The 25,998-nt window shown below is 36.2% G+C and overlaps 1 protein-coding gene across 4 annotated transcripts in view; it reads right to left on the reverse strand.

The window, feature by feature from the left end:
- The window catches only part of Plpp1 (phospholipid phosphatase 1), an 87,500-nt gene that overhangs the window by 35,500 nt on the left and 26,002 nt on the right, over positions 1-25,998 (reverse strand). Inside the window, exons 1-2 of one of the 4 annotated variants that reach the window (XM_048368517.1) lie at positions 21,577-21,710; positions 5,870-6,021 (exon numbers count right to left, since the gene is read on the reverse strand). The exons of 1 other annotated variant lie outside the window; for it this stretch is intronic. Coding sequence is in view for 2 of the 3 variants with exons in the window: in XM_048368515.1 (XP_048224472.1) it covers positions 21,577-21,731 (155 nt within the window). In the remaining variant the exon portion in view is untranslated. Of the gene's footprint in view, positions 1-5,869; positions 6,022-21,576; positions 21,732-25,998 lie in introns of those variants that run through there. 2 more of the 4 variants (XM_048368515.1, XM_048368516.1) reach the window with 2 other exon arrangements.

Genomic DNA, 25,998 nt, shown 5'->3' on the forward strand with positions numbered 1-25,998 from the left:
CTCCTCTTGTATTCCAAGACAGTGATATATCCCAGAAGACAAAAAAAATAGCCTATTCAAAAAACAAATTTCCAACCCACAATTTCCTTTATAATAGTCACTTTTGTCTGGAAGTCTTTATTTTTGTCCAATATTCATTCCTCTGGACCAAAGACATTCATAATATTAAAAAGGGTAAAAAAAAAAAGTGTTAGGGAGCAAAAAACAACAACAACAACAAAACAAAACAAAACAAAACAAAACGGGGCTGGGGATATGGCCTAGTGGCAAGAGTGCTTGCCTCGTATACATGAGGCCCTGGGTTCGATTCCTCAGCACCACATATACAGAAAATGGCCAGAAGTGGCGCTGTGGCTCAAGTGGCAGAGTGCTAGCCTTGAGCAAAAAAGAAGCCAGGGACAGTGCTCAGGCCCTGAGTTCACAGCCTAGGACTGGCCAAAAAAAACAAAGAAAATCAGTAGGGTTCTCTAAGATAGAAGCCATATGTCCAGAGGGCAAAGAATCAGGTTTGTAAGTCCTGCCTTCCAGAAATCCTTTAAGGGGGGGTGGGAGGCACCTTATGGATTTTTTAATCAAGTACCAACACTTGGGGTTCTCCTTTCCCCAAAGCAACATTTCCACTGAGCCTTGTTATTGTTTTTTCCACTCACTTTTCTAAAATCAGAGCTAGAGCTTCTTCATAACTATATTGTGAACTATAAGGTGTTTATAGTACCTATGTATGTGTGGATGAATACAAAAGTGTACCAAATTTAAAAGCACTAAAAATATATCCAGGAACTTTACAAGTTCACAAACCATTATTCTGAGAAATTATAAAAAAAATACTCAATAGCAACATTATAAATAGTGACATTTACTAATTAAATAAAAATAGCCATCTGAAACTGAAACACATATTTAGGAAACAGTCTGCTTGCTAGTTTATGTGGGGGCAAAGGGGAGAATGTAACAGTGTCATTTGATAGTTTTCCTGCTAGATCTAAATTACATATGCTAATTTTCTAAGCATTTGAACATTTCCAATGTAAGGATTAACTGTCTTCAGGGTTGGTTTTGCCATAATGAAAAGAAATCGCTGCTACCTAGAAAGGACTTCAAGAACCTGATATCAAAAATTCTTTCTTCAGTACTCCTAGAACTCCATAGAGTCTTTTAATTTTGACAACCAGACTATGAACTCTACAAATAAGAGGGTTTTCTTTCTTAATTGTCAAATAAAAAGCAAGTATTAATTACGGGATCTAATCTAAATAGGTGGGTCTATTTTTAATTGAAGGTACTGCCTGTAGGGGGAGAGACAGAAGACACACAAGAAAAAGAGAGAGACTGAGACAGAGTCCCTTAAAACATACACTGATGGAAATAGAGCCCTTATGGGAATGAATTCATCAAACCCATAACAGGAGAGGAAAACTATGAGCACTTAAACTTTCACCATGTTGCTTGGGGTATGAAAGCATACACTGCCTCCTTGGGCCATTGTGGGTGGTGTCCCAGTAATTCCCAATTGGTCAGAAGTCAGAATGAATTTTGCTAATGGTTCATTATGGAATTGATCTTTGACAGTTAAGAACATAACATGTATATCAAAAAGCCAAATTTTAGCTGTGGACATTTCCATATCCCAGTTGTCAAATGTTCTTTTTCCCTCTCTCCCTCCCTCCCTCCCTCCCTTTCTTTCTCTTTTTGCTGCAAATTGTGGCTTGAACGCAGGCCTGATACTCTTCCTTGGCTTTCTTGCACAGTTAATACTCTACCACTTGAGTCACACCTCCAGTCTAGTATTTCTGCTGGCTAATTGAAACTTTGCTTCCCAGACTGGCTTCAAATCTTTATCCCATGGGTCTTATAAGTAGCTACAATTACAGGTATGAGCTACTGACTCAGCTGTACTTAAATACTCAGCTATGTTCCAGACAGCCTCGTGAGTCTTCCTACTCAGATTCATCATTACTTAGGACCACCTAAATTCTGTTCTTGCCAACAATGAAAGAAATTGCTTCGCTGGAAACATTCAGAGTGCTGAGTGAAAATTACAAGCAGATTGACAGTTAATGCTGGGGTGGTAGGGGACTGTTCTGGCAACTGCTGGGTTAGCTCACATAATTTTTGTTTGTTTGTTTTGCCAGTCGTAGGGCTTGAACTCAGGGCCTGAGCACTGTCCCTGCCTTCTTTTTGCTCAAGGCCAGCACTCTACCACTTGAGCCACAGAGCGATATCTGATATGCATGTATATGGAATCGAACCCAGGGCTTCATTTATGCAAGCTAGGCTGGGAATATAGCCTAGTGGTAAAATGCTTGCCTTGATAAATCAAGTGTGTTTCTCTTTACTGGATAAACAGAAGAGAAGTTCTAAATCAAGTTATATGATTTAAATGTAGAGTTGTGTCTGCTCATTTGATCTACACAGGACAGTCAAGTCTTTTTATTTTTCATTTGTGTGCATCTACTTCAATTCTTAGATGCTGATGAAGTGTATACCTAAGCCAACTGTGCCCTAATTAATCATAGAACTGAAAAATCTCTTCATGTGTTATTTACTTAAGACTCTAAGGATAAAATAAAATTTTAAGGAACAAAAGGTAATGGATGGGAAACAATACAAAGAACAAGGTTAGTAATTGTTTAAATCACTATGAATCAATCTTTTTAAGTTTATGCCTCATAATAGTCTCTCACCATCTCCTTTATAGTTCCACTGAGCAGTTTTATATCTTTATACTCTCCCTACAGTTTTATGTCTTTCAGGAAAGAACCAACTTCCCAAAACACATTTCCACATCATCCACTCCTTTCCAAATAGCTATGCCTCATTTCTTTTACCTTACTGAGCCTTTCTCAAAAGCCAAAACTGAACCATCAAGCTGAATGGATTTTTAAATATTTATCCCCTTTAGTTTCTCAGTAGTATTTGGCTTCAATGAGCATCTCTTCCTAATTGAAATTCTCTAATGTCTTATAAGAAACTATACTATTCTTGGTGTATTTCCATAATGGTAAGAGTGAAAGGAGAAAAGCCATGTAAATATGCATGCATGTATGTCTCCATGAAAGTCTGATATTGAGTCTGTAACTGTTCTTAATGATTTACTTTCTAAAGAACAAAAGGAAACATATACAAATCTAACCAAGTATTGCCTCAAAGAAGTTGAGTTAATGAATAAACAAGAATTATTATAATTATTTTTGCCAATCCTGGGGCTTGAACTCAGGGCCTGACCACTGTCCTTGACATCCTTTTACTCAAGGTTAGCACTCTACTACTTGAACCACAGTGCCACTTCTGACTTTTTCCATTGATGTGGTGCTAAGGAATTGAACCTAAGTCTTTATGCATGCTAGGTAAGCCTTCTACCACTAAGCCACATTCCCAGCCCCAGATTTATTTTAAATTAGTACATGAAACCACTGCCCTAAGCATACTTTGTCCTTCTTGATACTGCTGATATGGAAATAATACTTTTATAGGATCTTTAAATAATTATCAATTGTTTGAGTGTATGTTTGTCGGTGTTTGCATGTGCTGCTACTAGCGCTTGAACTCAGGCCGCTGCACTCTTTCACTTAACTTTTTTGCACTAGGCTGGCATTCTATCACTTGAGCCACACCTCTACTTCCTTGCTGGATAATTGGAGATAAGAGTCCTATTAATAGCCCTTTATGCCCAGGCTGGCTTTGAACTACAATCCTCAGATCTCAGCCTCCTGAATAAGCTAGAATTACAGGTGTAAGCCACCTGTTCTCTTAAGAACTTTATACTCATATGAACTTACTTGTCCTTTTATTAAATGTAAAGATAACTTCCTTAGAAGTTGTGTTGAAAAAGAAAGTTCTAAGTTCATAAGATAGGGTCGTTTTGTTAGGCTCTGTGCATGGGGCACAGGTTGCATTACATCAACATGGTACCAGAAAGGAGCACCCTATTCTCTTGCAGCCTTTGACTTTGCAGCAGATTCTGAAGTTTTGTTTATAAACATCCTTTTTATTGAAAGGGATGCTGAACAGAAAGTTATTTCTAGAACTAAGAGACCACATGAATTTTGTCTGATATTAGGTATAGGCTGCAAATAATTCATATTTGCAATTATAAGGCCTACTTCTAAAAATGTTAAAGTTAGCAATCTTTCATATACATTTATACTTTAAAAAAACAATAAGCCCTGCTAGGAGTGTGGCTCACATAGTAGATCATCTGCCTAGAGTTAAAATACCAGTACTCAAGTGCAAGGCCATAAAGCACTGAGATAAATCCCCAGGACTCCAAGTAAGGTAGATTCTTCCTCCCTCTTTAATTGGACAATCACAGGCTTGGCTTGCTAGGTAGTAAAAACTCAGTGAGTATAAAGATAGAATGGTTTAAAAACAATAAGCCATGCTAGGAGTGTGGCTCACATAGTAGATCATCTGCCTGGAGTTAAAATACCAGTACTCAAGTGCAAGGCCATAAAGCACTGAAATAAATCCCCAGGACTCCAAGTAAGGTAGATTCTTCTTCCCTCTTTAATTGGACAATCACAGGCTTGGCTTGATAGGTAGTAAAAACTCAGTGAGTATAAAGATAGAATGGTTTCTTAAAACTTCACCATATTGTAAGACAAGTTAACAAGATTACTGCATAATTACTCCACCACTGCATTTATGAAAACATGTAGTTTCAAGTACGGTGTTAGGCTATGAGAGGCTCAAAAACAGGCTGAGAGGACACCAAGTGAACAAGTAATTGGCCTTCACAAAACTGAGTCTTGTGAAGCAAATATTTATATACTAAAATTTTCTTTTATATGTTGAATTAATTTTCAACTCACAGCATATGAATTGAGATGCTGTGATCATTTTTAAGGCATTTGATTTTTAAATCAATAAGTTCTTTAAAAGTAAATTTCAAAACACAAAGATATATGTTGTTAACCTGTTGTCCTTTATTTTGGATAGGATGATATTTTCTGCTTTGGGGGTAAAGGGGGGCTGTCCTAGGGCTTAAACTCAGGGCCTGGGAGCCATTCCTGTGCTTCTTCTGTTCAAGGCTAGCACCCTACCACTTGAGCCACATCACTACTTCTGGCTTATTCTGAGTAGTTTATTGGAGACTGTTGTCTCCAATCTGAGATCCTTCGATCTCAGAGCTTGGATCACAGGGAGGAGCCACAATGCCTGGCTTGTTTTCTGCTTTTAATATAAATTTTATTTCTAAAGTTACAAGCTTTGGATCACAAAACAAACTAAATAATAGAATTTGTGGGTACAGAGACTTAGAAAATATCTCATCTAATTGTAGAGATCCTCTAACTAAAACTACATTATCTGAACATTTCCATCTAAAATACAAGAAAACAAGAGCTATCATAATTGTTCAAAGATTCAGCCTTGCCTTCAATACCAGTAAAAATGCTTTCATGTTTACTGCCTTTTTCTCCTATTTATAGCAATATTGAAAAATTCTTTAAAGTAAACATGGGTTGAACAAAATTCTACCTTTAGTTAGCAATTTCTCTTTTCTGGAACTCAATGACTAAACAATAGGCAATATACAAAGATACAATAAAGTATATAAAATATGCTAGAAAGTATATAAAATATGCTAGAAACAAATCAGTAATCACACCATTACTGAAACAGTAAAAGGTTTTGCCATGACATGAAAAAGAACTAGTATGAAAACTATACGTATATTCTGAAGGGTTCTCCTAATTATGCATTGTCACTCTTTTGGTCTCATTAAAATAACTGAGATGATCTTGATCAAATACCCATCAATTAAAGGTTAAAAATATACACTGTCTGTGATGGATTATACATTTAACCATAACATAAAATTAAGCCAAGTGCTCAAAAGTTATAAACTTGGAAAAGTGATTTAACTTACAACGATAATACTGAATGGAATGATTATTCCACCTAATAACGCATAAGGTATGGTGTCTTCTTTGTAAGGGTACTTGATGGACTCATCATTACAGAATACTCCTCGTTGGAAGGGGGCATGCCTTGAAGTAAGAATTGCAAAAGGCAATCCAGCTAGCAAAAAGGAATAAATGAAAATATCATTAAAAGTTATCAAAACTGATTAATGGTAATTACTATCCCAGAGACTGTTTATAAATGCATTCGCCATGAAAATAAATAAGAGCACGCGTAAAAAGGAAATGCAGCAATGCATGCAAAAGAAATTAGAAGTGCAGTTTGGGGTAAATAGTTTTTCTATAGGAAACAAGGCTTCCAAGTCTGCTATTAGCCAACTTAACAAGGAACATCTTTCTGCCCAAATACACTATATGGATTTTTGGGGAAATCTCCCATGCTCTTATTGTCATTTAACCATCAGGTTTTCAATACTATTACCCAACTAATTTGTCATCCCCCATATTATCACTATGTCACCCTCACATTTGGAGAGGATCTCATCACTGTTTAAGCTAGCAGAGTATCTAAATTGAACTTTATCCACTCATTTCTGTACTACTTAGAGAAGATTTATTAGAGGTGCTATGGAAGAAGTCTAAAGCTAAATTTCTTAAGATATACTATGGCGGCAAGAACAAAACCACTCAACAAATACATAACAAACCACAATACAAAAGCACATTTATCATTTATGTTTTCTGTAAAGATCATGCCTCACATTCATCTGCTAAATACAAACTTTACCTAAACGTGAACTTTAACAATACTTCAGTTCTCCTTTACTTCACTGAATCTGGCCTACTGATTAATAAATACTGCAGTATACTTGACTCATATTGGTTATGAAAGAGATGCAGTTTAGCATGAACTCTCAACAGGAGGTCAACTTCAAGACTAAGCTAAGTATGACTTTCCCTGTAAGTATTCCAGCTCCTTGCAGTATACCACAGCCACTAAGCAACTGGCTCATTTGTAGTTCAAGAGCTATCTCTCCATGAAGTACCAAGCTTTGATGACATTTCCAGTTTTCACTAACTACATTAAACTCCTAATTGCTGAGTGATAATCAAGGTTCTTCTACTCTGCCCAACTGTACTTTACTTGAACCAAAGTTTATTTCCCTGTGTGAGCAATTTGTCAATAGCTGACAACCCTTTAAAAGTCTTCAAAATACTACAAAGTTCCCAAAACCATACTTCTAACTGATCCTTATACTAAGTACCCCCTATATCCAAAGAGAGAGGAATGGGATGAAATGGTTTATACCACAGCTTCAAACGTATAGATGTTTTGCACTTATCAGCATATCTTGTACAAGTAAATAAATCGAGTGGTGGGCTGGGAATATGGCCTAGTGGCAAGAGTGCTTGCCTCATATACATGAGGCCCTGGGTTCCATTCCTCAGCACCACATATACAGAAAATGGCCAGAAGTGGCACTGTGGCTCAAGTGGCAGAGTGCTAGCCTTGAACAAAAAAGAAGCTAGGGAAAGTGCTCAGGCCCTGAGTTCACGGCCTAGGACTAGCCAAAAAAAAAATCGAGTGGTGAATTTAGTTGCTACCTGCCCTATAAAGCTAACTAAGCATTTAGCTTTCAACCAACAATCTTATGCTAAAAATGAACAATCTTACTTTAGACTTTACAGTAAACCATTGCTCCTATAGTTCATTTTACTCAAAAGAATCCAATATAAAATCGTGGAAACATTTGCTATTTACATATAGCACATTTCTGAATTAGCTGCATTTTAAAAGCTAGGAATTAAAGTGGTAAATTGTGTGAATCCATTGTGCAAAAAAATTTGATAGGTGTTACCAGGAATACTAAGCTCAACAAAGCACAGTACATAATTATGGCAAAGAGATATAAGGAACTTCCAGGGCTCAAGGAGAGGAAAATTGATTTCAATCTCAGTAGAAGGAGTCTAGAATAGAGATATAGGTTTCGGGATATAAAGGATCTCTGTAGTTACAAAGATGAGAGATACAGCATAGGATAGAATAAAGTGGGGAGGAGGGAAGTAGTGCAGTAGTGATATTAAAGAGCAGAAAAAACACCTATGGTGAGCTGAAGGGAATTCAAGCGCAAGTAACATCACCAGGCCTACACTGAAAGGAAAGGACATCTCAAGAGATGGAGGTTAGAGCTGGAGGTATGAGCTGAAGGGAAGTCAAGAACAAGTAACATCACCAGGCCTACACTGAAAGGAAAGGACATCTCAAGAGATGGAGGTTAGAGCTGGGAATATTGCTTAGTGATAGAAGGCTTGCCTAGCATGCATGAAGCCCTATGTTCAATTCCTCAGTACCACATAAACAGAAAAAGCCGGAAGTAGTGCTGTGGCTCAAGAGGTAGAGCATTAGCCTTGAACACATAGAAGCTCAGGGACAGAGCCCAGGCCCCAAGTTCAAGCCCCAAGACTGTCAGAAAAAAAAATCTGGGAAAACTGGTGCCTAGTGACAGTCCATTTAAAACTTAGATTCTGATATTAAACCCATATTCACCCACAAGTAAAGTACAGCTTTGAACTTTAGCCAGTGGATATTTATAATGATCCAGAAGAGTACATGATATGGTAACAATTCATGACTTCCACAAACTAAATACCACATGAACACTTCTCCATCCTTTATCAGAGAAAAGAAAAGACAATCTTAAGAGCAGTCACAACACAATTTCTTTTCTCTACTGTACAAATACTTAGGACCCTGGAACCATAACAGAAATATTTACAAACTGCTTTCTCTCTCTCTCTCTCTCTCTCTCTCTCTCTCTCTCTCTCTCTCTCTCTCTCTCTCTCTCTCTCTCTCTCTCTCTCTCTCTCTCTCTCTCTCTCTCTCTCTCTCTCTCTCTCTCTCTCTCTCTCTCTCTCTCTCTCTCTCTCTCTCTCTCTCTCCCTCTCTTGTTACCAGTTCTGGGTCTTGAATTCAGGGCTTGGGTAATATCCCTGAGCTCTTTTGCTCAAGGCTAGCACTATACCCCTTGACCCAGAGCTACACTTTCAGCTTTTGGGTGGTTAACTGAAGATAAGAGTCTTATAGACTTTCCAGCCCCAATTGGCTTTGAATCACAAATCCTCAGATCTCAGCCTCCTGAGTTGTTAGGATTATAGGCATAAATCACCAGCATCTGGCACAAACTGAGTTTTCAGAAGGATTGATGGCTGGGTTTCCAGCAAGACTGTGAAATTCTAGTCATTCTTTTATAGCTGGATGCTCATGGACTGCTGATGACAGAATCCAGGTCTGAGTTCAGTATATACACACAAAAAAACTCTATTATATGTAAACCCTCTTAATAATAATGAAAACTATATAAATGTCCCCACAAAACAGTGTTTTTAAATTATCACAAGTTATAATTTTCAGGACACCAGTGGCTCATGATACTCAGGAGGCCAAGATCTGAGCATCAAAGTCTGAAGCCAACTTGGGCAGGAAAGTTCATCATACTCTTATCGCCAATAACCACCAAAAAGCCCCAAGTAGAGATGTGACTCAAGTGGTAGAGCACTATCCTTGAGTTAAAAAGCTAAGAGACAGAGCTCAGGCCAAGTTCAAGCCTTGGTATTGGCACACACATACACACACACACACACACACGATTTTTTTCACACAATAGAGAATCCATACTGTACAATAAATTGATATTGTTACTTTTAAAAAATAATATTCTTTTGTATAGACATTAAACATCTCAGATACCCAGAAGTCAATAACATACAATTCCAGAGCCCATAGTAGCAAATATTACAGATATGCTGACTCAGGGCTAACTGCAGCAGGCAGCAGGATGAGAAATCACAGTAATGGACACAGTAATGTCCACAGCCTGGATATCTGTTGCAAGGAAACTTCATCAGGAACCACATCAATAGTCTGGAAGACAACTCCAGTGTCTGACCAAAGATTCCATTTAAAAGAGAGACAGACAGACAGACAGAACAGTGTCCACTTGTAAAATATTTCAGCAATCACATTCTCTTCTTAATACCTAAATAGGAGAACAAGGATGAAGATGGAGGTAAGAAGCCTAAAGAACTCAGAGGTACAGGTTATACTATAGAACAGTGAGTAGATTGTTATTTTTGCCACCTGATCGTACCCCTTGACTAAACAAACATGTTATGCATGTGTATATTTAGTCTACCTTCTCTATTAGGTCATTTGGAAATCTACCTTTATTTATTTACCAATGGGGAAAATTCCAAATGTGAAGTAGTCAATTTTGAAAATGCAAGCTGGAGCTGGTGGCATACAGCTCACAAATATAGCATATACTTATGTTGAAGCCTAAAATATAAAAAAGTAGAAGTGAAAATACAGGAGGCAAAAAAAAAAATGGTAGAGGTAAAGCTCAATGGTAGAGGTACTTACTTGCCCGACATGTATATAGTCCCTAGTTTGGTCCCAAGTACCATAACAAGAAAGGAATAAAGGGAAAGATGGAAAGAGGAAGGAAGCGAGGAAGGGAACAAGTTGTCAAAAGATAATAGCAAGCACACAAAATATAATCCTGCTTATTAAAATATCAAAAAGAATGTGCCAGTACTGTGCTTCTTTCCTTCTTTTCACTTATATTTAAGAGAATGAAACTGTGGTGACTCCTAGACAATCTGTCCAGTCATGGATGAAACCAAGTAAACTAGGGCACATAGGGATAACATGAGAAAATATAGCTCAGTAAACAATATATCAGAAACAAAAGTAACTACTGAACTATATCAAAAAGCAAGAAGCAGAGCCAGGTGTGAGGATAAATGCCTACACTCCCAGTAATTAAAGACTGAAGCAGGATAACCAGGAGTTTGGGGCTAGCCTGCACACTAGATGGTAAGACATTATCTAACAAACAAACAAAAATGGCAAGAACTAAAGGAGAGAAAAAAAAGGTCCACAGTACTATATAACTAAAAGTCTTACCTGGACTACCACATGAATGTATTTCCTTTCCTGTAAGCAATTCAGAACAATGATCCTATGCATCATGTACTCTTCTTTATGTGACTTGGAGTATACTTCATTAATATTTCTCTTTACCAGGAGCAAAATTCTTAAAAACTGAAACATAACTATTTTCAGATTTACAGTGAGAATTACAACTAACATAGGCTAAAGACTAAAATTTTTTTCATTGGTTAAATCTACAGAAAGACCCATACAGTATTATCTGTGAAGCAGTTTAATATTTAACACATTTAAATATAGTTCAGGGTATACTCCAAAAAGGCATCCAATTTTTACAAATTCCAGAAACTTAAAAATGTGTTATTTTTGTTGACATTAAGGAACATTTCATTTACAAACTTCTACCACAGCTAAGAAATGGAGAACTTAATGTTTTCTGTTCAACAATTGAGTGCCTGCCCAAAGTAGGAACTCTCACGTAGAGTTTGTGAGCATGTCTGGCCCAGATCTTACAGTGGTTAATATTAAAGTGAAGGCAAAAGGATTTGCTGATGAACTAACTGGGTTTAAGAAAGAGTAATCAAAAATGACCTCAAGGCTTTCTGTTTGAGCAACCCTAAGTCTAAAGTTGCATTAAATGAGATGAGGTAGATAGGAATGGAGGCAAGGGATAGATCCCAAGAGTTTGTTCTTGGACTAGTCTTGCTTGAGGCACCTTACCTAATAGTAAAGATGTCAAGTAGGCAGAGAATGTAAAATCTGAAACTTGGGTGAGAACAGGCTAGAGATAAAATTTGGCAGAGATGGTATTAGAGCTATGAAACCAGATGATGTTGGCAAGCATAGCTACAGAAGAAATAAGGGTCCAGAGGACTGATTCAGAGCACTACAAGTAAAAAGTCAGGAGGAAGAGAAGGACCTTATAGAGAATGTTTCATTTTAAGTATCTGGTATCAGTTGCAGGTAGCTCACACTTGTAATCTTAGCTACTCAGGAGGCTGAGATCTGAGGATCATGGTTTAAAGCCAGCCAGGGTAGGAAAGTCTATGAGACTCTTATCTCCAATAAACCATTCAAAAACCTGAAGTGATTATGTGGCTCCACATGGTAGAGCAATAGCTTTGAACAAAAAAAGTTCTGGGACAGAGCCCAGACCCTGATTTCAAGCCCCATGACTGACAAAAAAAAAAAAGAAAGGATCTGGTAAGATGAAATTAAAACCAGGAGACCAGTGCTGGTGGTTCATTCTTGTAATCCAAACTACTTGGGCAGGCTGAAAGGAAGGAGACAGCTTAAAGTCAGTCTAGGAAGAAAAGCTCATAAGACTGAATCTCCAAGATAACTAGCAAAAAGCCATGCTGGACACATGTCTGTTGAGAGAGAGCCAGCTAAACAAATGCAAGACCCTGAGTTCAAACCCCACTACTGGCAAAAACCCAAGAATGGATACTCAAATCCTAGAATTAGAGAATAAGAGAGACTAAGATCACAGAATAGAAAGGTGAATACAAAAACCAATTCAAGGGCTGGGAATGTGGCTTTGAAGAGGAGTGCTTGTATGAAGCCCTGGGTTCGATTCCTTGGCATCACATACACAGAAAACACCAGAAGCGGAGCTGTGGCTCAAGAGGTAGAGTGCTAGCCTTGAGCAAAAAGAAGCTGGGGACAGGGCTGGGAATATGGCCTAGTGGGAAAAGTGCTTGCCTCCTATACATGAAGCCCTAGGTTTGATTCCTCAGCACCACAAATATAGAACAGGCCAGAAGTGGCACTGTGGATCAAATGGCAAGTGCTAGCCTTGAGTAAAAAGAAGCCAGGAACAGTGCTCAAGCCCTGAGTTCAAGCCCCAGGACTGGCAAAAAAGAAAAAATCAATTCTATTTTTATGTACTAGCAATGAACAATAGAAACCAAAGCACCATGTCATGTTGGACATACTTGATAATACATACTTGTACTCTGAGAATTTGTAAGGCAGAGACAGGAGGATTCAGGTTCAAGACCTACATGGTGGTTACCCAGTAAGATCCTATTTCCACAAACAATTAAATACACTATACCACTTATAATAACTCAAAATGTTGAAATACTTTAGACATAAATGTAACAACATATACAAAGAATCTGTATACTGAAAACTATGAAAGGGATGAAAAAAATCGATGCTCTATAAAGATACCATTTTCATAGATTGAAGTCTTAAGATAATCATGTCAATTCTCCCCAAATTGATCTACAGATTTAATGCAATTCTTATCAAAATTCCAGCAGGATCTTTTCACAGACATGAACATCTTCACTTTAGATTTATGCATAAAGGCAAATGAACAAGAAGATCCAAAAAATTATGAAAAAGAATAAAGTGGGAAGAATTTTTAGAAATTTTTAGAAAAACAATCCTCTTGTTTTCTTCTCCTCACTCAATTTTAAACTATTTGGTATATGCATATATGTATATTTACTACCCAATATACAACTACAGTAATCAACTTGGTGTGGTAGTAGTAGAAGGCTAACAAGCAATAGCTGGACATGGTGGCAAGCAACTGTCACCCCAGCTAGTCAGAATGTATAAACAAGAAGACCACAAAATGGACTGAAGTCATAGCTCAAGTAATAAAGTGCCTGCCTAGCAAGCAAGATCTTCTAAGCTCAAACCCTAGTACCACAAAAAGAGAGAGAGAAAAAAAATAATCCATATATACACATGTTCATACAGTTTTAGCTAAAACCTGGTAACAGTCAGGATGTCCCTCAACAAACTTTTATACATCCATAAAATGGAATAATACTCAACAATGAAAGGAAAAATTACTGGGACAACAGGCATCCCTCTGAATTAAAAAAAAAAAAAAGAGGTGAATGGTGCTCTTGGAAATTGAATGAGGAGTAATACAAAGTAGCTGCTGCTGCAAGATAATAAGCCAAGATCTATCATAACTATTCAATGAGTAACTACAGAAGACTATAGTAAAATAGTGCAATTTGGAGGTGCTGAGGAAGTTATACATAAGGATAAATTGTAGGTTAAAAAATTACAGATCAAGTGGTAGACATTGCAAAATTCATACTGAGTACCACTGGCTCATGCCTATAATCCTAGTTATTCAGTAGGTTAAGAACTGAGGATGGAACTTCAAAGCCAGCCTAGGCAGGAAATCTGTGAGATTCTTATTTCTAATTAATTACCAGAAGTGGAGCTGTGGTTGAAATGACAGAGTGCATAAGCGAAAAAAAAAAAAAAAAAAGCTCAGACAGTGCCTACATCTTATATTCAAACTCTAGGACCACAATCAGACTATAAAGTGAGAGGACTAAGTTCCCAGTACTGCAATTTGGGAAATTTTTCTGTTAAAAATACTTCCTGTGGGCTGTCAGAGTAACTCAAGTGATAAAGTACCTGCCTAGCAAGTACCAGATGGAGTTCAAACTCCACTGCCACAAAAATATTTTAAATAATTAAATCAAATAAAATAAGTTACTTTATAATTAATTTGTGGATGGGGGTAGAGTTTAGTAGCAGAGTGCAAAGCCTGGATTTGAACCTTGACATCACAGGAGGAAAATAACCATCCAAATACAGTCTATCTTCAGAATGTGCTTATGTAGGGCTCCAGATTTTATCTTATCTTAAATTCCTTTCCATGAATTTCAAAAAATACTTGGTTATATAGATTCTATACCTCCTGGTTTGTTTATGGATTCATTTGTTCAGAGTTATTTATATCAAATGCTACAGGTAGGGGAGGGGTAGTCACTCTATAAGTGATTTAAGCAACAGAGCATCAGCCATAAGCTAAAATGTCAATTTAAAGCAAAAACTCTGAAAGTACAAGTCCCAGTACTAGTGAAAACAAACAAAAATAAAATTCCTAAGGTTTTAGTTCTTTGTGGGCTTTGTCCATTATAAAAACTCATACTGAATTTACAATGACTGAAATCATAATTACAGTACAATATTTTCTAAATGAGTTTCCACTGAATCATTGAGTCTTATAAATAAAAGGCTTATTCTAGTTATTATACTACTATTAAACTGTATTCCTCTTTGGTAAGAGCCAATGAGAAGCTAAGGATACAGTTCAGCAGTGGATCACTTGCCTTTTATGTGTGAGGCCTTGAGTTCAATGCCAAGCACCAAGAGGAAGAAGAAAGCAAAGGAAGTAAAGAAGGAAGGGGGAGAACAGGAAGAAAGAAAGGGAGGGTGGGGGAGGAGGCTGGCTTTGTATCAAAATAAACTTTTTTTTCTTTGTTATTGGTATATTGTACAAAGGAGTTAAAATTGTATAAGTCAGGTTAAAAATATAATGCTTCTTGGTCAATGCCACTCCTTTTTTCTCCTCCACTTTTCCCCTTTGTCTCTACTTACAAGTTACATAGTTCACTTATTACATAACATACACTGAATATGATGACTACAACATTTGCTCATCTTTCTTTTCTCCAATCCTGTGGCCCCCTCCTTTGCTCATACCCCCAAAATATATTTCCACTTCCTGGTATTAATTTTGATAAACACTACATTAGTTGTTTAGAGGAGTTAGGCCTTAAGCATACCCTCCTTTAGTGAGTTTGTGTAAATGCATTGAGCCCTGTTTATGTTATTATGCAGAGTTATATTTTAGATCTAGTCAAAATAAATATTCTTACAAAATTAGTTAACAAGTTATATGAAGTACAACTCTGAAATATTACTTTTTAAAATCTTATCAGGTAATTATGGTATTAATATCCACTTTGAGGATAATCTTATGAAACAATTATTACTATTATTTAGCAAAACAGCATTTATATTTTACTAGAATCTATGAGTACATTTTAAAATGTTTTAGAATTAATCTGTGTGTGTGTGTGTGTGTGTGTGTGTGTGTGTGTGTGTGTGTGTGTATTGGACTCAGGACCTTGAACAGGTAGGCAAGTGTTCTACCAATAACAAGCTACATCCCCACATCTTAGTTTATTTTTTAAAAGCAGTTCCAGGCTTAGAGAAAAACTGAACAAAAATATTACATACTTTTCTTCCATTCCTACCACTCAGTTTCCCTCATCTCATGTTACTGTAGTACATTTGTTATAACTCTCCACCAATATTAGTATACTGTTACTAATCAGACCACAGTTTTGGAGTTTGTTCTTTACATTATGTAGTTCTATGATGTTGATAAATATGCAGTATCCTGTACCTACCATTACAGTGTCATAGAGTATTATTTTACTGTCTTAAAATTCCTGTGTTCATGGGCTGGGAATATGGCCTACTGGTGGAGTGCTTACCTCACATACATGAACCCCTGGGTTCGATTCCTCAGCGCCACAAACAGAAAAAGCCAGAAGTGGTGAGGTAGCTCAAGTGGTAGAGTGTTAGCTGCGAGCAAAAAGAAGCCAGGGACAGTGCTCAGGCCCTGAGTTCAAGCTCCAGGACTGGCAAAAAAAAAAATCCTGTGTTCTGCATATATAACCTTTTTCGATCTGTTCCTCAAACTCTGATAATTACTCATATTTTTACTACCTTTGTACAGTATTGCCTCCACCATAGTTAGAAATCATACAATTTGTAGTCTTTCAATCTGAAAATCATACAATATGTAGTCTTTTCAAATTGGAAAAACTTTTCAGTCTTTTCTGGCTTTCAGTTGTCAATTTGCATTTAAAGTTCTTCCATGGCTTTTTATAGGTTGGTAGCTTTTTGTTTGGTTTTTTTCTTCCACTGAGAATGAAATCGAGGGCCTTGCAAATGGCTTTTATTTTGAATTTTCACTATTTGATGCACAGTGGTAGCTCACAATTTCTTAATTACAATTCCTAATGACATTTAATATCTCTTCACATGTTAACTTGCCATTTGTATATATTCTATTTTTAATTTAGGTTGTTTTCTTATGGTTAAGTTTTAAAAGTTCTTTGTGGATGAGTACCATGGCTCACACCTGTAATGTCAGGAAACTGTAAGGATCATGGTTTGAGACCAGGACCAGGCAAAAGGTATATAAGAAATCATCGCAATCAATAAAAAAAAACTGAGCATGGTACACACCAGTCATCCACCTAAGCAGAAAATGTAAATAGAACAGGAAGAGTGAAGTCTAGGCTTGCCTAATCATAAACCAGGCACCCTCCCTCAAAATAACTAAAGCCAAAAGAACTAGTGATGTGTAGTTTAAGTGGTAGAGGACCTAACAGATGTTAAGGCCCTGAGTTCAAACCCCAGTGCTACTGAATATAAATATACATATATCTGTGTGTATATGAAAAAAATACATATATATTTTTTGGATACAAGTCCTTCCTCAGATGCTTTGTAAATGTTTTCTCATACTATGTTTATTTACTCTCTTAACAGTACCTTCACAGAGCAATTTTTAATTTGAATTAAGTCCAACTTATCAATTATCTACTAATGCATCATGCTCTGGTGCTGTAAAACTCACTGTTGGATCGAAGGTGTAGCTTTATTTTGAATTACCAAAATAAGTGGTGGTGCACACCTGTAATTCCGGCACTAGGGAGAATGAGACAGGATCATTAGTTTGCAATCAATATGGATTACATAGTGAGGGAAAAAAAATCCAAACAACAATGTTATATGTTCAACCAATTTCTTAGAATCTAAAAAAGAAAAAGCAACATGTTGAGTGATAATCCCTTTGTACAACTACTTAAAGTTAATAAAATATAATTTTTTAAAAGGAAAAGCACATAACATCCTCAACTAGTTTACAAAATATCATTTATAACAGGAAATTTTATGAAATATTAACATATTTTCTTAATTCTATTTGTTTGATCATAACTACTACCATGTCAATGAAGTTTCACTCCAAGTCATCTTTTTTTTTTTTTTTTGCCAGTCCTGGGGTTTGAACTTATGGCCTGAGCTCTGTCCCTGGCTTCCTTTTGCTCAAGGCCAGCACTCTACCTCTTGAGCCACAGCATCACTTCCTGCTTCTTTTGTTTACGTGGTGCTGAGGAATTGAACCCAGGGCTTTCATGCATGCTAGAAGAGCACTCTACCCCCTAAGCCACATTCCCAGTCACCAAGTTATCACTTAATACCAAATATTAATTTGAAACAGCCTTTCAAGGAAAAAAATGAGACAATATGATTGTATTTATTCCTTGCTAAAGATATTTAAAATATGGGGGAAATAAATGCCCATTAGTATTCAAAAAAACATGGTGATATGAAGGCTGATTTCTTAGTTTGAGAAGTTTCTTGTTTCATATGGAGCTGTGTGAAAAATAACGGTGCTATAAGTCCTTATGAAAAATGTTCTTTCTTTAGACAATTGTCACAAGCTAGAATAAAACTATAAGCATCCCTTAGTAATTAGTTTTTTGACATAAAAGCGTACTAAGTGCTTGGATACAGTATACCTTAGTATTTGTTATATATCCACTTTATAGAACACATGTAAATGTCTCTTTTTTCTTATTTATTGTCATAAATATCTTAATAACTTTTACTTTATATAATTAAACCAAATGGAAAGAAAAAATTATGTAACTATTGAGTACATACTGTTGTTTGTTTTCAGACCTAAGGATTAAGCCCAGGGCCTCACACATTTTAGGCAAATATTCTGCCACTGAACTACATCCTCAGCCTAAGAATATACTGCTAATAAAAACTGAAGCTCTGGGCTGAGATGTGGCTTAGTGGAAAAGTACTTGTCTAGCAAGTATGGAGATCTGGGTTCAATACTCTGTACCATAAAAAAAAAAAACCTGAAGCTCTATTACTTTTTAATAATTCTATTACCTTTATATTAACTGCTGAGATTTTTCCAACTGGCCTTTTTTAGAACAAAAATATATGCTCTGTAGTTAAAATTTTCTACCTCTATTTTATTAAACATCTACTGCATTTTAAGTGCTGTCTGGCACTGAGGATATGTTAAGTGAGCAAATATGATTGTCCCTATAAGGACATACTCTTAGTAAAGTTTGTTTTGTTGCCTACTGAATACCAGCAACACAGTACCTATGTATGTCATCATGGAAGCAAGGGAAACAAACGTGAGTAATGGGTTCTTTGGACCACGGCCAGAAAAGACATTAAAAAAAAACTTACCATCCTATAAAAACCAACAAATTCTAATTGATCTCTTGCCATCATTCAGGAGAGAGCCTAATGCTATTTGCCATAAAATTATTTATGTATTGCTTTAGCCCTCATAAAAATACATATGTAAAACCTTTGTTAATCAGACCAAACTTTCTTCTCAATATTGCTTTAATTTCAATTCACTTAGGAACATTAAATCTTTTTAAATATTTTTTTTTATATTTTGGGGCAGTATTTTTCTCTCAAATTTTGACACATACTCTTTGCTCATTTTCCTTTGGGCCATTCATCTATTTCTCACTAATTTATAAGATACAAAAAGAGATTAAGCCCTTTCCAGATATATTCCTAGTCTGTAATGATGTTTTTTGAGTCACTTCAAATAATAGAATGTATCATTAAGAGCTTGATATATTGTTCATACACACACACACACACACACACACACACACACACACACACAAATCAATGGCTATTTTAGGCTAAATTTTTTACCTAAGGGCTATGCAGAAATCAAGGTCTAAGGAAGACAACTACTCACAATTAATAATCAAGTTGATTTGAAAATAATCAAATATACGTAAGAATTTTCAATTTCTAAGCTATACCCATTGAACTCCAGATACATACTAACTTTATTGTTGCTATAACAATACAGTTGCTATTATTCTGAAAGTTGACAGGGAGACTTAGGTTTTTATCCTTTTCTAAAAACATGATTACAAAAGTAAAGGAACTGCCTTTATAAGGAATTACCAAAGGAAAAGGAAGACCAATACAAAGTCAAACAAAGAAAGGAAAACCTCCAAAGAAACTTTAAGCTAAATAATATAAAAAAAATCTAGTTTTCTAAATTTGGCATCTTTTGATAGCTAATTAACAGAAAGAAATGCATTAATAAAAAAAATATGGTCCTCAAATTTTAAAAGGCACTGCTCAGCCAGGCGCCGGTGGCTCACACCTGTAATCCTAGCTACTCAGAAGGCTGAGATCTGAGTATCACACACAGTTCAAAGCCAACCCAGACAGGAAAGTCAGTGAGACTCTTATCTCCAATAATCTGCTCAGAAAACACTGGAAGTGGTGCTGTGGCTCAAGAGGTAGCAGGCTAGCCTTGAGCACAAAAAGGCTCAGGGACAAGAACCAGGCCCTGAGTTCAAGCCATGGGACCAGGAAGCCCCCCCCTGCCCCCCACAAAAAAGTCATTGCTCTAAAATGTTTACCACAATTTTTTGCCTATCATCCTAAATCTGAGTGTTCATCATCAAATTATAAAATATGTGCATAATGGTACATCAAACATAATTCATTTTACTGAAAATAAATTATATTCTATATATGATGTTATATATAATTTATTATATTACATATAGTTATCAAAACTAATAAATATGTCACAGGAATTATATAAGCTATCAGAACATTTAAGGCCCAGAAGATAGCTTAAATTACTTCTTTTAGTACAAATAAGTTTGAGTTAATATTATTTTCAAGTCAATTATTTCAACAATAAATTCACAGGATGAATTCCCAGAACTCAGGGATGCATATCACTCTAATTTAAACTGTGTATTGTGTTCATATTTATTTTGATAAGCATTTCAAAAATACATGTCATAAAGACAAAAAACTGAATTTATAATGTATTCATATATAAACATACAAACTGTCACACTAAAGTAAATGTTGATAATAGTTGAAGACAATTAAGAAAATTAATACTGCTTAGAAAAAAGTAAATAAAATGAACCCAGATATGAAATGGAAAACCAAAGAATTCAATTATTAGTCTTAGCCAATTTTGAGGCAAAATACGAAAGAGAAGTCAGCCATTCTTACTGTAGAACAAGACTGCTGCTGAATTTACTGAAAAACTAGAATATTCTAAGTGCCTGGAGAAGCCAACTGACAGAAGTCAGAGAGGTCAAGGAAGAAACAATGGCTGATCTGCAATACTCCTTAGACATCCAAGGAGGTAAATCTTTGCCCTGCTAAAGATTTCTTCTATTTCCAAGTCACATAAAAAGACAAAGAATAAGGTTCAGAAATCAGAGCCAAGGATAAAGTAGGCACAATATCCCAAGTGGCAATCGTAACCTAGTTTGAGATCTGATCTAGAATGGAAGATTCCACTTATCTAAAACAGTAAAATCCAATATTGGTCTACAAATCGATAAGCTCTATAAATATCACAACTTTTAAATAGAAACACAGTTTTGATGTATTCTACAGAGTCTATTACACAGATCCCTGTAATATGTTTTTGCTAAGTTCATTTTCTTTCAAACTGGTAAGTAAACATCAAATTTTTATCTCAATTTCTACTTGCTACTACAATAAAACAAGTATTATCTGAGTTTTAGTTCCATCATAAAATAGCCTACTGAACTTGAGCAAGTTATCTGTGCCTACATTTCTTCATTCATACTGAAAGGAGTTGGTTCAAATGGTTTAAATGAATCCTTACATTCTAAAATAATCATTCTATAATTCTTCAGGATGACAAGTTGTTTTAGATTACATCTTTAACTGAAAAATCACCTATGAGTTAACAAATAGTAGGGTTTATTCCTCAAACAACTATTCACCATTATAACACGTTGAAGAAATAACTTGGATTTACCCCCGCCATCTCCATCACTTCATCCAACCTCCAGCACAACAAACCCATCACTACCTACTTATTAATTTACTTACAGAGGAGATGGGTAAGCCAACCCCCAATATGATGAGCATAGTGGTTGTGACGGTACCATCATGGTACGGATACTTGATGCTGTTGTCTGTACAGAAAAAGCCTCTCTGAAATGGATATATTTGGCCCAAATTTAGAACAGCCATAGGCATGGAAGCTGTTGGGGAAGGGAGAGAAAGACACACATGATTAAATTCAATTCACTCCTTTAGGAAGTAAAGGCTACTCAATTGGATGCAAATTTTACTCATTTTGCCCTTTCTGGAGGAAGATCAGCATTCCACAATACCCAAGAGTGAGACTGATGCGATCAGGCAACATTTGCTTATACATTTGCTTTCACTGACCTCTGATTTTAGGCACAATCAGAAAACAAATTGCCATGGAGAAGAATAAAACTGGTGTATGGAAAAATAAAGCTGAAAAAACAGGAAGGTTTTCTATTTGCATATAGTCTAGAACTAACTCATATTTAAAATAAATTGATTATCTTAAATATGTTCAAGGAAAAAGGAAAAATTCTGTAAATAATTTTAACAGCATTTCAAAGTATAATATAAAAATTTGCTTCACATTAGAATTTAAATAATAGAGTTAAAAAATAGAAACCCTAAGTATGTCTGATAGTAAAAGCAGAAAGAAAGAAATAAGCCTCTTGTTTTCCAAATAGTATTTAGAAATGGATTGATTAGAAAGTTCTTTATAAAGAAACACCAAGGTAGATTTTTGGGGGGATGATGAAACTGTTCTACATCTTGACTGTGACAAAAATGTGACAAAAATGCTGCATAAAAGGCAGGAATATGCCATGAAAATAGAAATATAGCTAATTACTAAAAACAGTGTAAGAGAAATTTGGAATTTCAGAGGTCAATATGAATTGAGACAAAAAAGACATTGAAGAAGAGGCAGCTGAGTTGAACTTGAAACAGCAAGTAAAGCATAGGCAATACAGAAGAGAGCATTTAGTGGCCGAAGGATGCAAGTACAGCATGAGAGTGCATCAATACGAGCAGTGGGAAGGTGAGCAACGAGTTTTCAAGATACATGACATTTCATGGCCAACAAATACTGCATGCTCGCACATGCCAGTCACTAGACTAACACAGATTAACTCAATCCTTACCCTTACCCTATAAAGCTGGTACTATCAGTACCCCTATTTCTTATTAACAAACATTGCAGGTTAGAGAAATGAAAACATTACTGAAACTGTAAATGGGAAAATCAGGATTCCAACACAGGCTACTGACAAGTTGTTTCTACAGTCAGTGAACATATGTCCTCCCAGACTACAAGTGATCTGGCTAGAGTAACAGGTTAGAATGGTGGCAAGGAAAACAGGCAGTCTCTCCTTTTTTCCATTGTATTGTGATTAAACTCAGGTATGGAGCTCTACTTCTTTAACACCTCTTTTGCACTGATCATTTTCAAGGTAGGGTCTCATTTTACGCCTAGGCCAGCCTGACTGCAATCCTCCTACTTGTGTTTCCCTGGGTCAATGGGGGCACTCACCAATGTTCTTTGCCATTGTGCTGAGATGTTCCACAGCATCCAGCCACTAGCTCACAATCTCACCAACTTTTTATCCTCAGGTTAGCAACAATTCCTTGACCTCTACTTCCAAAATGCCTTGGAATACAGGTTTAAACCACTGCATCTGACCAGACAGTTCCTTCTTATCTGTCTAATGGCACCCTCTACATATGTCTACAACACTAGATTTTAAGTTGCTTTTCACACATCTTTCAGCAAATCTAAGGGCAAATACTGTATTATCCTTGTATCACTTTTACTAGGCACACAGTTAAATCTGAACTAAAAGTTATTAAGTGGATAAATGGATAAAATTCAGTGTAAAGATCAGAAGAGGTTAACATAAGAAGCTATAACTTAAGCCAGGAGGATAAAACAGTTTTCAGAAAAGTCATGAAGTCAACAATAAGAGGGACAGTGAAGGCAGGCAAGGACTAATATTCCTAGTAAAATCAGGAAAAGAGACTTGTCTTGTGAGATTACATCTCAGTAGAAGAAAATCAAGTATGGTAGCACATACCCATTACCCTAGTCTAGTCTAACACAATTGCAAACCAAAACAAGAAATGAGATCGTTCTCAAAAAGTATCCAATGAAATATAGATAGACTCTTACGCTTTCCCTCATTGGTAAAAATTAGTGTATGTTTAGGATAGTCCTAGCAGAGGATCACTATAGCTCAATAACTATGTACATATGATCATATAAGATGATGCTAAGCAAAATGAACCCCAAGATACTGGAAACAAGTGGTTTGCATTGTTGTTGTTATTTTTAATGTACTATTTGAAATTATTTCTTTTTTTCTGGCATTTTTCATCCCTATGGTTTAGCCCCTGTTGTCACTGTATTTGATTAACCATGAAAAAGTTGGAAGTGGAGCTGTAGCTCAAGTGGCAGAGCACTAGCCTTAAGAAAAAAAGCTCAGGCCTTGAGTTCAAGCCCAGGATTAGCACTTAACAAAAACAAAACAAAAACAGGGGTGAGTCTGGCATTTTTCAGTTAACATGAGCTGCATACATTTTCCTGAAAATTCTTTATGGCTGATTAGAGAGCTCTATCCAGTGTGTTAAAATTCAATCAACAAGCAAGGTGGGCACACATGGCTCATGCCTATAATCTTAGTTACTCAAGAGGCGGAGATCTGAGGATTACAGTTTGAAGCCAGCCTGGGTAGGAAAGTATGGGAGACTTTAATGTCTGGTTATCCACCAAAAAAAGCCAGAAGTAAAACTGTGGCTCCACTAGCTTGAGCCATACCACCAAGGAGTTACGAAGTGTCACAATGTCACAGGCCAGCACAGAAAGCCTGAGGCCTTTGCTCAGTGCTGTCAATAAGTAATGATAATAATAAGCACAAAAAAGGGGGGCTGGAGGTGTGGCTTAGCAATAGAGAACCTAACTAGCAAGTACTACAGCCAAAAACATAAAAAGAACCTTAGGTTCAATCCCCAAAACATACACATACCAAAAAAAATTTTCAAGCTTGTTTTCCACTGGGAAAACAAACTGCTAACAAAGATCAACAGGTTAAATATACCCATGCTAATTACTATACAAACTTATAATTTAAAAATCCCTGGAAACTTGAAGGCAGGTTCTACAGAGCCTAGTGTCCACTCTAGGCAAGGACTTAGGTGTGGCTATTACACAACACTTCTTTCAGCAGCACCCTCCCCCCTCCCCCTTTCTCAGTAAGAAAAAAGGTAGGACTCCAATTGCATTTTCTTTAACAACCTTATATTAAGTCCACAGCTTCCTTATAGGGAAGTAGGATGATCAGATTTCCAAATGAGATGTTGAAGAGTCAAAGTCAGAGTTCACAATAAAACTTTACAAGTAGTTAGCAATTTGCTCCACATTGAGCTTCTGGTCTCTTCTTAGGAACTGTTAAAAAACTATCATATGGGGCTGGGAATATGGCCTAGTGGCAAGAGTGTTTGCCTCATATACATGAAGCCCTGGTTTGATTTCCCAGCACCATATACAAAACGGCGAGAAGTGACGCTGTGGCTCAAGTGGCAGAGTGCTAGTGAGCAAAGAGAAGCCAGGGACAGTGCTCAGACCCTGAGTCCAAGGCCCAGGACTGGCCCCCCCAAAAAAACAAAACTATTATATGTATCATAAATTACACATATTCTACTCAAAGATAGTATTAGATTACCAATCTCAATACTCACTTTGTACATCTTAGAGTTAGCAAAGATGTCAGGTATCTGTGACTTTCTTCCAAGATTCCTATGTAAAATTTTCATAAACTATGTAACTTTTAATTTGTAAAATACCATGTACCCCGAATAAAAAGGACAAGTCATAAGGTAGCCTCTTTACCAGTAACAAATATTTATCCTTACTGGAAATAGTTAAAATATTCTAGGCAGCCCAGCTTATGAGCACTCAAACAGAAATCCTGCTAGTCTTGAACACAAATGTGCTTAAAAGAAAAGCTTGCTTTACAGTGAAAAGATTTATAGCATGGCTCCTTGTGGATATTTACTAAGTCTTTAAAGAGTTTCACTGCTAAAACAATTATTCATCTTACATGGCCCTTCTCAAATATGTCCAAGAAGAATGGAAAACAAACACTAAAGACCAATACCATGCAATAATAATTTCTGTTTTCATCATATTAGAACATAGAATATTTCAGATTTCCTATCATAAAAATCTGAAAAATCTAAGAACAGGAAAACCTACTCAGTAATATGACTATAGACAATAACACATAGAAACATGTCATACTGCACAGCAGGCAAAGTAATATATAAAATATTATATAGAGAATAGTTTCATTTATCTAAACCAATTTTTGTGTTTTATATAAATATGTACATAAAGTCTAGAAGAATATATGATCAACTTTTAAGAAGTTATCTCCAGAGATGGTA

The sequence above is a fragment of the Perognathus longimembris genome, chromosome 19, assembly GCF_023159225.1.
Source record: "Perognathus longimembris pacificus isolate PPM17 chromosome 19, ASM2315922v1, whole genome shotgun sequence".
Lineage (NCBI taxonomy): Eukaryota > Metazoa > Chordata > Mammalia > Rodentia > Heteromyidae > Perognathus > Perognathus longimembris.